At 42.8% G+C, this 13,643-nt stretch overlaps 1 protein-coding gene across 1 annotated transcript in view; it reads right to left on the bottom strand.

Moving 5' to 3' along the window:
• SENP3 (SUMO specific peptidase 3) overlaps nucleotides 1-13,643 on the bottom strand; it is a gene marked incomplete in the record, with an annotated part of 457,641 nt that overhangs the window by 155,767 nt on the left and 288,231 nt on the right. Inside the window, 1 exon segment of the mRNA XM_044077008.1 lies at nucleotides 4,762-4,839. Within this exon segment, the coding sequence (XP_043932943.1) occupies nucleotides 4,762-4,839 (78 nt within the window).

Below are 13,643 nucleotides of genomic sequence, written 5' to 3'. Positions count from 1 at the left end.
CATCCTTAGTGAGTTATTTGTTTTAGAGCTTTTTTCTGATTTGGAGGTAGGTTTGGCATTCCTCTCTTCCTATGGAAGTGGAACCTGTAACCTTGGTCTACTGTATGTAAAATCCATTTGTCTCCTGTGATGTAATGCCAGTTTACTGAAAATAAGGCTAGCTTCCCGCCTAAGGGTGCTTCTAGTTGTTCCCTGGTTGGCGGTGCCAGAGCCAAGTCACTGATTGTCCTGTGGTGGTGGTGGTGGTGGCTGGATCTGTGGCTGTACCTTGCTGGTTGTTAGCCTGCCACTGACGTCCCCTGTAGGTACCTCTGGATTGACCCCTGCCTCTTGAGTGCCTATTCCTGCCTCTCTGAGCTCTGGGGGTGTCTGGAAAGGACCAATTCTTGGAAGGCCAGTTCCTGCTAAACCTTGGAGGCTGGACCTGCAAGAAATCCTTGACTGTCTGGACAGATTTCGCCTTTTCTTCCACCTTCTTGAGCACCTGTTGTGCAGGGGAGCCAAACAAATTGAGCTTATCCATCGGAGCATCTAGGAGCTTTGATTTGACATGGTCTGGTAAGGACTGCTTTTTTAACCATGCATGTCTTCTGATCACTGTACCAGTCATGGCTGATCTAAAGGAAGCCTCCAGTGCATCATAGCCTCATTTTAAAGAATGATTACTGACCTGCTGAATGTTATGTACCATTTCCTGAACAGATTTTTTGTCTAATGGTTCATCCGAGGACAGATTTTTAGTTAACTGGTCTAACAAATTCCTGATACTGAATCATGTGGAACTGACAGTTCAAGGCTCTAGCTGAAAAGAGTAGCAGAAGTGTAAACTTTTTTACCCCATCTCTCTAAGGCCCTAGATTCCCTTTCAGAGGGGAGGGGGTTCTTGGCAGAGGTAGCTGCTACAGCCTTGGGTCCCTGGGAGATAGTTTCGGGATCTGCAAGAAGAGCCTTATATAAATGATAATGTGTGTCCGGAACCCTGTAGTACCTATCGGGCTTAGCAGGGGCCGGAGGAAGAGAATCAGGAGCAGTACAAGCATCATTAAATGCATCATCCACAACAGTAAGTACTGGAGGAATGGCTAAAGGCCTATGCTGTGGCAAATGCAGAAAGGTTCTAAGCCTTTTCCTAGAGTCTGTAAAATCCTGGCCCTGCCATTGAAATTGTTCCCTCATAGCATGCAAGGTTTCCCCAAAGGAAAATTCCTCAGGTGGAGAGGCAGAAGGAATGGACTCTTCTGCATCAGAGTCCTCATAAGGAGAAAAAGGGCCCTCTGGAGGGTTAGAATTATCTGATTCATCAGAGGAGTCATCTGTAGAAACTGGCTCAGGGGGCTCTGCTCTAGGCCTCTTCTCTGGAGGTGGGGGAGAAGCCCTGTCTGGGTGAGGCTGGGATCCCCGGATCAAAGAAATGAGATCCTCTGCAAGACTAAGCATTTGTGTACTAGAGCTAGGCCTGTGGGAGGGGGGCTTAGCAGGCACAGTTTTGGTAGTTTTTGCTGCTTTAGCCCTGGCAAAGGCCTTAATCGACATGGATGCAGGTGGCCTAGCAGCTCCACGTGCAGGAGTAGAAATATCCAAAGGGATAGTGTCAGATAAATCCTGTGAACCTGCAAGAGCAGGTGGTATTTCAGAAGCAGATTCCACCATGCTGGATGAGGCCTCGGTAGGAGGAACGCTTTCGGCCGAAGGAAGAACCGTGGACTCTGTTTCAGCCGAAACCGAGACACTTGCGGTTGGCTTAACAGCGGTTTCGGCCAAAACCGCGGACCGTGAGTGTTGGTCCTTTTCCTTGCGTTTTTTAGATATTTGCGTAGTCGGAGCATCCGACGGCATAATGTAAGCAAAATCGGGGCCGAAAAACTGCTCTGCAAATTCCGACCGGCGTCTAAGCGTCCGCCGGTTAAAAGAAGCACAGGCTAGACAAGCTGCTACGTCGTGGTCTGGGCCTAGACAAGGTAAGCAGTAAGAGTGGAAATCTTTGAGGTATTTGTTTCCCACAAGTTAAACAGTTATTCACTTTTTCTGACATCGGCTGAGGCAAGAAAGAGTCCCCAACGGGGTACTTAGCTTTTTTGAAGTCTTCGGTAGTAGTAATCTCTGGTTCTGACTGACCGGCACTTGCGAACAGCTTCTGCTTCGGGCGCCACGCGGCAAGAAAGACTGGGGAAGATGGCGTCGGCTGATACCTTTATACCCGAATAACTGCAGCTATGACGTCGGGTGAAGTGCGACATCAGCCGAGGCCAGACCCAGACTTTGGAATCCGGCCGACTGAAGGGCTGCCTGACGACAGGACAACCCATTTGTAAGGACTGCAGATGCATCCTTGAAGGACATCCAGTCTAGTTTCTTTGGGAGAGGGGATGAGAATTTGTTTCTAGCTGGGTGGTCTCAAAAGGTGTCCTTTAAAGGCCTGTTCTGTTTCCCTACCAAAAGTGAACTCATTAGGTTCATGCCCATAGGAGAAGCCTTCAAAGTAAAACTGTTCAGAGATATCTACTGCAGCCCAGAAAGGAGTGGTTACTGTTTGAGATGGATGGATTCACCTCTAGCTAATAGCTGCAAGACCCCCCTCTACAAAAAGGACCCATTTTACCTGAAGGGCCATCCCAAAAATAGAAAGGTAGAAAGCTGAGGAGAGAAGATGGGCAGCGTATTTCAAAATGTTTCATCCAATCAGAAAAGGCTGTTGCTAGGAGTCTCCAGTAGGAGGTGAAATATGTCCATAGACCTGAAAGACACCCAGTTGCACAAAAACACCCAGTAAGATCCAAACCCACTTCTACAATTTATCCAATTAAGATAATACTTTTGCTGTAAAAAAAAAAAAAAAAAAAAAAAGAGACTGACACAGGAACCAGCATCTTGCTGGGGTTCAGTTAGTGACCTACAGGTCATCTGTCTGGCTTCCAATACTGGCAGCGCGATGTTTGTCTCTAAATCTGCAGAAACAGGTGGGTAGTACAAGGGTGTAACCTCTCCAAGATATGCACCTCCAGTCTGTATGGGAGACTAACAGGATCCTTAAGGCCACATGCTCCATCCTTGCAGTGTTTTTAAATGACTAATATTCCTTGTTTATTTTCTCTTGTCAGATTTCTTTTGTCTAACCTCCTCAAGGGAGATCTTGTGTGTGTGTGTGTGTGTGTGCGAGCGCATGTGTGTGAGAGAGAACAGACTTTTTGCTTCCCAGTACAAAGACTTTTTTATTTGTGTGTTACACAATCCACAAGGCCCTAAAACTTAAGAATCTTAACTGGTTATCATCATCAAAACAGGTGACGTATTGGACATGACAGTCACACATGCAGATGTGCTGGTAATGCACCCCCCCCCCCCCCGAAAGACAAGAGTCCATGAAAAAATATCAAAATATTCAAGACATAGCAAACTCCTCCTCCAAACCATATAGCTAGAAATCAAAAGAAACCAAAAACTGATCTTTGTAGCACTCTAGAAAGAAACCAAAAGACCCCAATGTGACAACTGTCAATATGCTTTTTCTGGTAAAACATAACAGGCTTCTTTCCTTTGCAGAAGTTTTCGTCACTGTCGTCTTTAGTGCAGAAGACACCCAAGTAGTACTGCTCTGGAAGCAGACTACTCTACAAGCAATATTCAAACAAGTTGTGATGAAACGGTCAAGTAAGATGTACACAAAGCACGTTTACCAATATTACTTCTAACTGTGCAGCCTCTTGCTCTTCTTAAGCAGTAGTAAAAACAGTGAATAGAAGCTTGGCCAAGGAATAATCAAAGAAATTCTCAAACATGCCAAAAGTGACCTATATCCTTTTAAGTACAGCCCAACAGAACACATGCTCCCATGTGATCAGTAAAATGTAAATTGTACACCAAAGAGAAATCAATGAAAATGAGAAAAAATATTAATCTCTATTGTTTAAAGGACATCTTGAATCCTTGCTCAAAGAATTGTTCATATGATCCACAGAAAAGCCATAACAGCAGCGCAGAGACTAAAGGTCATTAAATGGACCTCAGCATCTGTTCTACCACTTTTAAAGTATTTGGATGATACCAGACTGCTCTGGTTTCTTTTAAAGAAAGGATGCCTTTTTACCCAGTCAGATCAGAGCTCTTAATTTTTTTTAATCATTAGCGCAAATTTCCTACAATAGTGCATGACAGAGAGGCACAGAATATCTAACTGAAAAAATGCAAAATTAGGGATGTGCTAGTTTCTCACAATATACATAGTTTTACTTCAGTTTGTTAGTATGCCGAAAATTCTATATGTAAGCCTAATGAACACAAAACTAAAAAAAAGGCTTTGGGTCACGCTTCATGTATAAATCTCCAATTCTTTCCTAGTTTAGAGAAATACAATTTTATGCATATCAGAACAAAGAACTTTTAGACAAAACATGCAGTTGGGAGGGATGATTATTCTTGAGGCTGAGTTGCAGTAAAGGGGAGCACCAAGAGTGAATGTAAGTAAAATTCCCTACTAGTAGGCAAGTGTGGCGGCTTAACATGGCCACCAATAAGTCAATAAGTTACCTTTAACATGACTTCATTATTGCATCTTGGATTTCTATGATATACACTTCAGAAAAAAATAAAACAAAATCCCTTCACCTCGTCCAGAGAATTTACAGAATGTGAACGTGACACGATAAACACATTTTAAGAATTGAAACACCTGAAAAGTTAGCCTCTTGAAACTCCACCCCAAAAAACCCACACAATTCAGAGAAAGCCTAAGCAAAGCCATGAAGTTTGACAGAAAAAACTCACATTTTTTGTCCATCGCTTCACTCCATCATATCCTTTAGTTCTCAATTTGTCATAGAAGAAACTGTTGAAAAAATGAACCTGGGAATGGAGATAAGAAAGCAAATAAATACAGAAAGCAGATTACAGTCCCCATCAACAATTACTAACCTGGCCTATGAAGCTAAGCTGGCAGCAAGTGGCTCAGAACATAAGGATAATTTCCCCCCCATTAGAGACTGTTCTAACAGCACTGTCTGTAGTCTTGCACCAGTGAAACAAGGAACCCTCCTCCTCTTCAGTACAAGGTTCTAACCAGGCTGCATAATGTAACTGTCCAGTATGGCACCACGGCTAAAGTAATAAAATACGAACTAGCTGCACCATTCAGACTACAAGTTCCACAACCTTCCAACTGAAATTGCCACTACTTAACCAAAGCCCCTAGGTCATCCCTGGCAAAAGAGAACTATAAGCATCCAGCTCAAATTACACCACTAAAGTTTAGTAGAATTATCAGCAAGAAAACAATTCAGATCCATGGGGGCAGGGCATGAATACTAACCAGAAATGTTTTAGTCAGCCGCATAAGGGCAACCATCATGCTCCATGTGTGATGGAGCCAAGCACCCCACTGCTAAAGATGATCAGAGACAGGAGCTGGAGACTCAAACCCATATACTTTCTCTAGTTCAGCTAAGAATGTAGTTATTCACCACCACAGTGCCACTGTCCACTTGCTGGCACACAACACATCAGGCTAAAAAATAATGTACTTCAACACTAGTGCTAAATAAAAAAACAAATCCTCACTAACAGATAGTATTAACTGCGAAAATATGGATTTACAAACTGACTGCAGACCAGCATACGTACATCACAAAAATACCAATGACAAAGGTAGGCATTTATCACTAATCTTAGTCAACTGCAGTGCATTAGTACATATGAGGAGGAAATTAAATGCCTGTACTATATGTTAAAATACTAAATTTCTTTCATAAGAATGCACATCCAATTCTTTTACTATCACCTAATCAAAAGCTTACAAAAGCACTTTCCTGTGCCCAGGAAGAGTAGTAGAACCAGCAAAATAATACAGTCTTAAATGAAGTGCATGTTGTGCAAGATAAGTATGATGTTGTGGCAGTCATCAGTCAAAACCAACAGGAAGCAGAGATGCTTTTACACCTACCATAAAAGCAGACTTCCAAGACTGGACACTTAACAGTAACATGTACCATACAGATTACCGGTGTTTCCTCAAATGGAAAATTGCAAAATCAATAGCTTCTTCTTTTGGAGTAAAAGGGTCTTGTGCTGGGAAGTTACATGGCCACTTGCTGAACATTCTCCTAGATTCCTCAAACAAAGAATCATCACAACTAACAACAAGACCTAGTTGCCTACCACAACTATGCCATATGGCAGGTCTAAAGTGCTACACTCCAGGCAACTAGAGGTAAGTTAGCAGCTTGAACACAAGGGCTGGACATGGAGTAGCCAATGCCAACTTGCCCATCAAGGGGTAAGGGAGGCAATTAGACCCATTGGACTGCTGATCCTAGCTAGCAAATTTGGGTACAACAGAATATGGCCAACTGGGTCAAAGTGGCTTGGTGATGCAAATAAGCCAAACAGGCTTGCATCTCAAAGAATGCTTTATACCAATTATCAACACAGTCACTGGCCACTAGAGGTCAAGGTTAGGCTTAGGGAGGGTTCATCCAGTCACAATGATAACCCACTTATTTACTTGATTCTTGCCTCTGCATAAAATGAACAGGTCGACTAGCTCTCAAATCAACTCAAACAATGAAACAGCTGTAGGGTCTTACAGTCAAGACTGGGAATGAATGGGCCAAGTTCTGCAATGTACAAAATAAACAGGTTACTAGGGCATGGAGGAGTGGATTATATTAGCCAGCCTTAGGCACAAAAAACACATGCCCTATGAATGACTTATAAAGATGTTGACAAAAGGTGTGCACACAATATATATAAAGCTGATAGATAAAAGTACAGAAAAGATTATATATGTACTAATCTTCCCAAATAAAGCAGTTAATGAGATGTCAAGAGAAGGAAACAATGTAAAGACAGTTAACAGTTTACAAATGTATTCTTAAATACCAGACTTAAAATACAGTAATAGCTTTAAAATATAATGTATGTATGTATTGATAGACTGAAAGCCCAGATGCACTCAGAACACGATACACCTATTGGAAGAAGTCAACAGTTTAAACATACATCATTCATAGATGACTGACTTTGATAATGAGTGTTGGTACTTTGTAATAAGACTGAATGGAAGGGAAGATAATATGGTATTCAATGGGACAATGATCTGGGAAATAATGCAACATCCTTGACAAACCTGCTGGATCTATACTCTTATCGTATCAAATATTTGAATCAGAAGATAGCAGATTAATGCAATAGTGGTGGCTGTGTGGTTATCACCCAGGAAATGTATGAGTATTAACTTTGGTCAAGAGCTGGTATGCATCACCGGGGGAAGGAAAGCAGCTCTGGAACATTTCTATAGACATGAGATGACCAATGGACTGTTTGATCAGCGGGGTAAAATAGATAGCTTTTCAAACTAGATACGGGCGAGAAAGATCTGGTGCTTTCAGATTACAAGTGTGCTGCTGCAGGGGTAGTACCGTGATAAATGAAAAAGCATTTAGGACAGGAGGGTCTCACGGAAGAAAAGAGGAGGGAAAGTCATTGAACTGTTCTAATATTCATATTGTGAAAAAAGAGATGCAGTAAAGGTATGTCGGAGAGAAGAGGCAGGTGAGATAAAAGTTTGACTAGTCTTGTATGTCAGGCCATAGAAAGAATAATCAAGGACCTGATCAACAGGAAACAATGCTGGGCCAGACCCAATTTGGGTCAAGGGCAGGTAATGCCTACTGAATCTGGTGGATTTCTTTGAGAAAGTCACTAATGCCATGGGTAATGGTAAAACCGTGCATACAGCCTACCTCAACCTGGGCAAGGCATTAGACAATTCCTCACTCAGGTATTCTAAAACAACTGGGCATAAATCCCTGTCACCAGATGGATAGCCAATTGGCTCATGGACAGGAGACATGGCTAAAGTGAGTAGACTTAGATCCATCAAGAGGCCAGTTACTAGTGGTGTACCACAGGGGTCAGTGCTGGAAATACTCTTGTTCAGAATATACTTCTCTGAAGTAAAGGCTAATGTGGAAGGTCTCTAGATGACCAAGTTTGCTGATGAGTGCAAGCTGGGGACAACCATGGAATCCCCCAATTATGTAGACATCCTTCAGGAGGGTCTAGATCAGACAAATGATTGGTGCCAGGACCATAGCCTAAACTAAATGTGAATAAATGCATCATCATACTCTTTGGGAAGTCAAATACCCCTGAAAACTACAGCAACAGCAGCACACCCTCTAAGAGTAGACTCAGAGGTGAGAGATCTAGGTACAGAGATGGCTAGTAGCCTGAACTTTCGACTAACATGTGTACAAAGTAGTGACAAAGTTCTTTTATGTGGCACAACTTAAGTAAAGTTATGGCATCCAGTCCCAAGGAAATGATAGTCCTGCTGTACTCAGCCATCATCAGACTAATAAGAGTACAATGTGCCATTTGGCATGTACTTGACTAGGCACTTACAACAGCTGAAACAACCCAGGAGATTACTTACAAAAATACAGGAGCAGCAACTGAAGTCCAAAGAAATAGGAAGTTTATGGAAAAGTCATGGGAGAAGCAGGAAATTTTGATAAAAAGATATGAAAGTAAAATCCAACTAAAAGTGTTGCCAACTCCCCCCCCCCCCCCCCGACCCCCGACCCCAGTGGGCACACTATTTGGAAGCAGTGTACCTGACATAAGAGAAGGGGCAAAACAGAGGATCACTTGGGTCCATGTCTAGTTCAAACAATAAATAATTTAAAAGATAAAAAACTTCAATTTTTTTTAAAGACTGGGAGATGGCATTTACACAAAGGGGGAGCGGAAAGGCGAGTTTACTGCATGTCACAACAGTGAACGGTAATAGTAATAGGAAGTGGGAAAGTTTTAGAAGTTGGAGAGATTAAGAAAGGTCAGGTTTGGCCCTGGAGCTTGGGTTCAGGGCAAAAACTGAGGTCTGTAGCAGCTAAGCTGGCTTACAATAAAGAATTATTCCCACAAACTAGGTTGAGAATACAGTATGCAACACAGTGCACACATTCAAGGGGAACTGTTGCACAAAATCACGCTCATATTTGAAGCAAAAAGTGAGTTTGGCATGCAGTCTACATGTTAGGAGGACTGGGCAGTTTACAAGAAAAAAAATTGTACAGGGTCTGCACAGACAGCATGCTGGAATTTGTTTTTTATTGTACAAAAGTAAAATAATAAGAAAGTGGATGGTAATAACTGTATTTATATTCAGAAATTGTATATCAGTTATTCTGTGACGTTATTTCTCCCATGGCTGTGCATTTGAATGTTATACAGTACTTCTGCCATTATCCCAGTGTAGTAAATGCATATTAAAAAAAGTTTAGAGATATACACCTCCATATGCTGCACCCAATATTTAAGGGGCAAAAGCTTTACAAGTACCTGTACACTACAGTACTGTGTGTGTGCAAGCATGTACTCATACAGACATATCACATGCATACATCAAAAACGCACATTAACATTTATATACAGGCACACACCCAACTTTCAAATATGCAAACATACCTCATCACCAATGAAACAAACACTTTGCTGTAGACAGGTCCTATATACTTTAACCCTTTGATATCTTTCAGTTCTGAAATTTGGTTAGCTCAGGTGGTTAAGAGCATAGTGGTAATACAGAGGTCGTCTGTTCAAGCCCCATACAGGTCATGTAGTCTTGCAGTTACCTCAAGTATTCAAGGCTGTAAGCTGTTAATGGGCTTCTTCCTGCAGCCCAGGGTTTGATTACATCAGCATTAATTTGCTTACCATGCGAATGAAAAATTCACTTAAGCAGACGGTACTTTGGGATAACTGGGAAACTGGGCATAACCATGAAACCAGGCATGTCTCCTCAACGGTCTCCTAGACCGCATGCCTAGTAACTATCTGTGATAAATCTTGGAATATCAGACTGTGTTACTAGGGAAATTTTCAAACATGCACACTGCAATGTACTGGGAATAACTCCCAATAATCCTCTCACCAGAAGTTGATCAGCTTTCCTATTTAACACCCTACATTTTGAAATGTTTTTGAAACACCTGTCATTTATTTGAATACCTCCGGATTTTTGAGGACACAGGCAAACATGGCCACTGTGAGGAAAAGTACAGTTTTGTACCTACCATAAAAGTAGATGTCCGATAGATATGCAACTGCAGTCATAAAGTACAGTTTTGTACCTACCATAAATGTAGATGTCCGAACTGGATAGCATCTGCAGTCATAACAACTGGGTTGTCCTGTCGTCAGGCAGCCCTGCAGTCGGCCGGATTCCAAAGTCCGGGTCCGGCTTCGGCTGATGTCGCACTTCACCCGACATCATCTCTGCTGGTCTCCGGGTATAAAAGCATCAGCCGACGCCATTTTCTTCAGTGTTTCTTGCCCCAGATGCCAGTTGCCCTTCCTGGAAGGCTAAATTTTGGATAAATGCCAATGTTTCCAAAAGGATAGAAGGCAAACTCAGAAAATAAGCATGTATGTACATATATACAAACAAATACACCATAAGAGACTCCCCCCACTAGCTAGCTATTAGGAGGGTAAATACCCTAGGAGTACCACAGAGGGGAAGGCGGGAGGGTAATCCTGACTGCAGATGCTATCCAGTTCGGACATCTACATTTATGGTAGGTACAAAACTGTACTATGTCCTTCATGGATGCATCTGCAGTCATAACTGGGTAGAATACCATAGCCAACTAAGGGAGGAGGAAAAAATTAGATTATGGTGTGGTTAGGATCCCTTGCAGCACAGCAGTGGCAAACCCTGCTCGGGATCTGGAGTACATTGGTAAGTTATAATGCTTGGCAAATGTATGCACGGAGGTCCAAGTAGCCGCCTCAATAATGTCCTTGGTTGCCACTCCTCGTAGGAAGGCTGTGGTAGTGGCTGTTGCCCTTGTAGAATGAGGCCTTATGTTCTGTGGAATTGGTTTTCCATGGAAGGAGTAGCAGAACCGTATGCAATTTCCTATCCATTTGGAGATTGTCTGTTTGGAAATTGCTTTTCCTTCCCTTCCTGTTGCATAGGCTACAAAAAGCTGGTCAGTTTTTCTGCTTTTTGTTCTGTCCAGGTAGTAGCGTAACTGTCTATGTACATCCAAGGAATGCAGCAATCTTTCCCCTCTGTTTTGTGGGTTGGGAAAGAAGGTAGGTAGGTGGATTGCCTGGTTTAAAGACACTCTGGATATCACCTTAGGCATAAACGTAGGATTAGTCCTCATGGACACTATCTTGGTGGAAGATTAGGAAGGGCTGTACCGCCATTAGGGCCTGGAGTTCAGAGACCCTCCTTGCTGAGGTTATTGCCAGTAGGAAAGCAGTTTTCCACGATAGATGCTGTAGGTCTGCTGTAGCTGCTGGTTCAAAAGGTGAGTGTCAATTTTCTAGCACAAAGTTCAAATCCCAAGCTGGCAATGGTGGTTTCCTTGGAGGTTTTACATTCTTGATTCCTCTGAGGAACTGCCTGAGTAAAGGATGTGAAAAGACAGGTGGATCAAAGCTGTATTCTGCTGAAATAGCTGATGCATGTATCTTGATGGAGGAATAGGACAGGCCTGTATGTAGAAGCTCTGCCAGATACTCCAGAATGTTAGCCATATCTAGAATTGACACATCTTTTCCTCTTTCAGTGCTCCAAATGACAAACCTTTTCCATTTTCCTGCATAGTTCCTTCTTGTTGAAGGTCTGCGGGCTTCAAGGATAATGTCTTTAACCCTTTGTGAAAGTTCTGGGTTAGTTGCTGCTATGTGATGTTCCATGCAGTGAGTGGCAACGTTTTAGGTTTGGATGCATGCTGCTGTAGTTGTTCTGAGTTAACATCAAAGGCATCAGGGGTATTGGCCACATGTTGTCCCGAGACATGCTCCTCAGTAATGGGTACCAGTGTTGTCTTGGCCAGTTTGGAGCTATCAGGGTTATCCTTGGGCGTTCCTCCTTGATTTTTAGTAATACCTTGTGTATCAAGGGAAGAGGTGGAAATGCATATGCTGTTAGACCTTTCCAGCTGAAGGAGAGCGAATCCACTTTCCATGCAAGTGGATGGAATGTCCTTGTGCAGAATTTTTTGAGTTGGTGATTGAGAGGGAAGCGAATAGATCTATCTGTGGTCTTCCCCATTTCTTTGAGATGGTCTTGAAGATGTCGGGTGTAGCATCCATTCGTGGGCATCCGATGTGGTTCTGCTCAATATGTCTGCTAGAGTATTGTCCTTTCCCGGTACAAATATTGCCTGTAACTGGATGTTGTAGCCGAGTGCCAGGTTCCAAAGCTCCAAAGTCATTCTGCATAGGGGGTATGAATGAGTGCCTCCCTGCTTGTTGATGTACCACATTACTGTGGTGTTGTCTGTCCTTATCATCAAATGGCCCTCTGAGAAATGGTCTGAAATTTTGGATTGCCAGTTTTACTGCCAGCATTTCTTTTAGGTTGATGTGCAGGTGGAGTTGATCCTGCGTCCACAATCCTTGTACGCATTTGTCCAGCATGTGAGCCCCCCATCCTAGGTCTGAGGCGTCTGTTGTGATGGTCTGGCTTGCTCGATAGCTGTGAAAGGGTAGGCCTGGGTTTGACTGGCATGCTTGTGCCCACCATAGGAACTCCTGTTTTAAGCATGGAATTAGTGGACTTTCTGCTTCTAGGCTGTGCCTGTGTTGGGACCATAAATTCCTTAGGTACCACTGTAGTTTTCTCATATGTAGTCTGGCATGTGGAACCAAGATTATGCATGATGCCATGTAGCCCAAGGCCTGCAGGACCTTTCTTGCTGTTAACTTGTTCTGTTTTGTTAGAGCCAAGAAGTAAATAGGGAGTTCTTTTTGTTTTTCTGCGGTTAGGAATGCCATTTGTTTTACAGTGTCCAATTCCCAGGAATGTCCTTGTTTGGGATGGTATCAGCCTTGACTTTTGTAAATTGACTGTGTATCCCAGTGCTTGTAGCAAGTAAATGACCCTTTGTAAATCTGTTGTCAGCTTGCTTTTGTTGTCCCCTTGTAGCAGGCAGTCGTCCAGGTATGGATAAATTTGGATTCCCTGTAGTCTGCAGTGGGCGATTACTGATGCCAGGCATTTTGTGAATACTCTGGGAGCAGTAGATAAGCCAAAGGGCAATGCTGAGAATTGATAATGCTCTGATCCTGCAAGAAATCGGAGGTATCTTCTGCAAATAGGTCGAATGGGGACGTGCAGGTATGCCTCCTTGAGATCTAGAGTTACCAGCCAACACTCCTTGCCCAGCATGGGAAGAAGTTGCTGTAGGGTCAGCATTTTGAATTTTGGGACAATGATGTATGTATTTAAGGTGGACAGGTCGAGAATAGGTCTCCAACTTTTTTTCTTTCTTGGAACTAGGAATAGTCTGGAGTAAAATCCTTTGCCTTGTTCTGTTATTGGCACTCTTTCCACAGCTCTCATCTTTGCTAATTGCATTATCTGCTGTAGAGCTTCTGTTTTTTGATTTGGAGCCAGGTTTGGCATTCCTCTTTTGACTGGTAAAGTGTGAAAGTGGAATCGGTAACCTTGGTCTATGGTTTGCAAAATCCACTTGTCTTTTGTGATGTAGTGCCAGTTTTTCGAAAATAAGGTTAATTTTCCGCCTAATGGAGCTGCTATTTGTTCCCTGGTAGGCGGATGTAGAGTTAAGTCACTGTGATTGAGCCGTTGTAGTGGTAGTGGCTGAGTCTGTACCTCTGTTATT

The sequence above is a fragment of the Protopterus annectens genome, chromosome 7.part0 (genome assembly GCF_019279795.1).
Source record: "Protopterus annectens isolate FY-2018-M chromosome 7.part0, PAN1.0, whole genome shotgun sequence".
Classification (NCBI taxonomy): domain Eukaryota; kingdom Metazoa; phylum Chordata; order Ceratodontiformes; family Protopteridae; genus Protopterus; species Protopterus annectens.
Note: the sequence above shows the minus strand (reverse complement) of the source record. Positions and strands in the feature narration are given on the sequence as shown.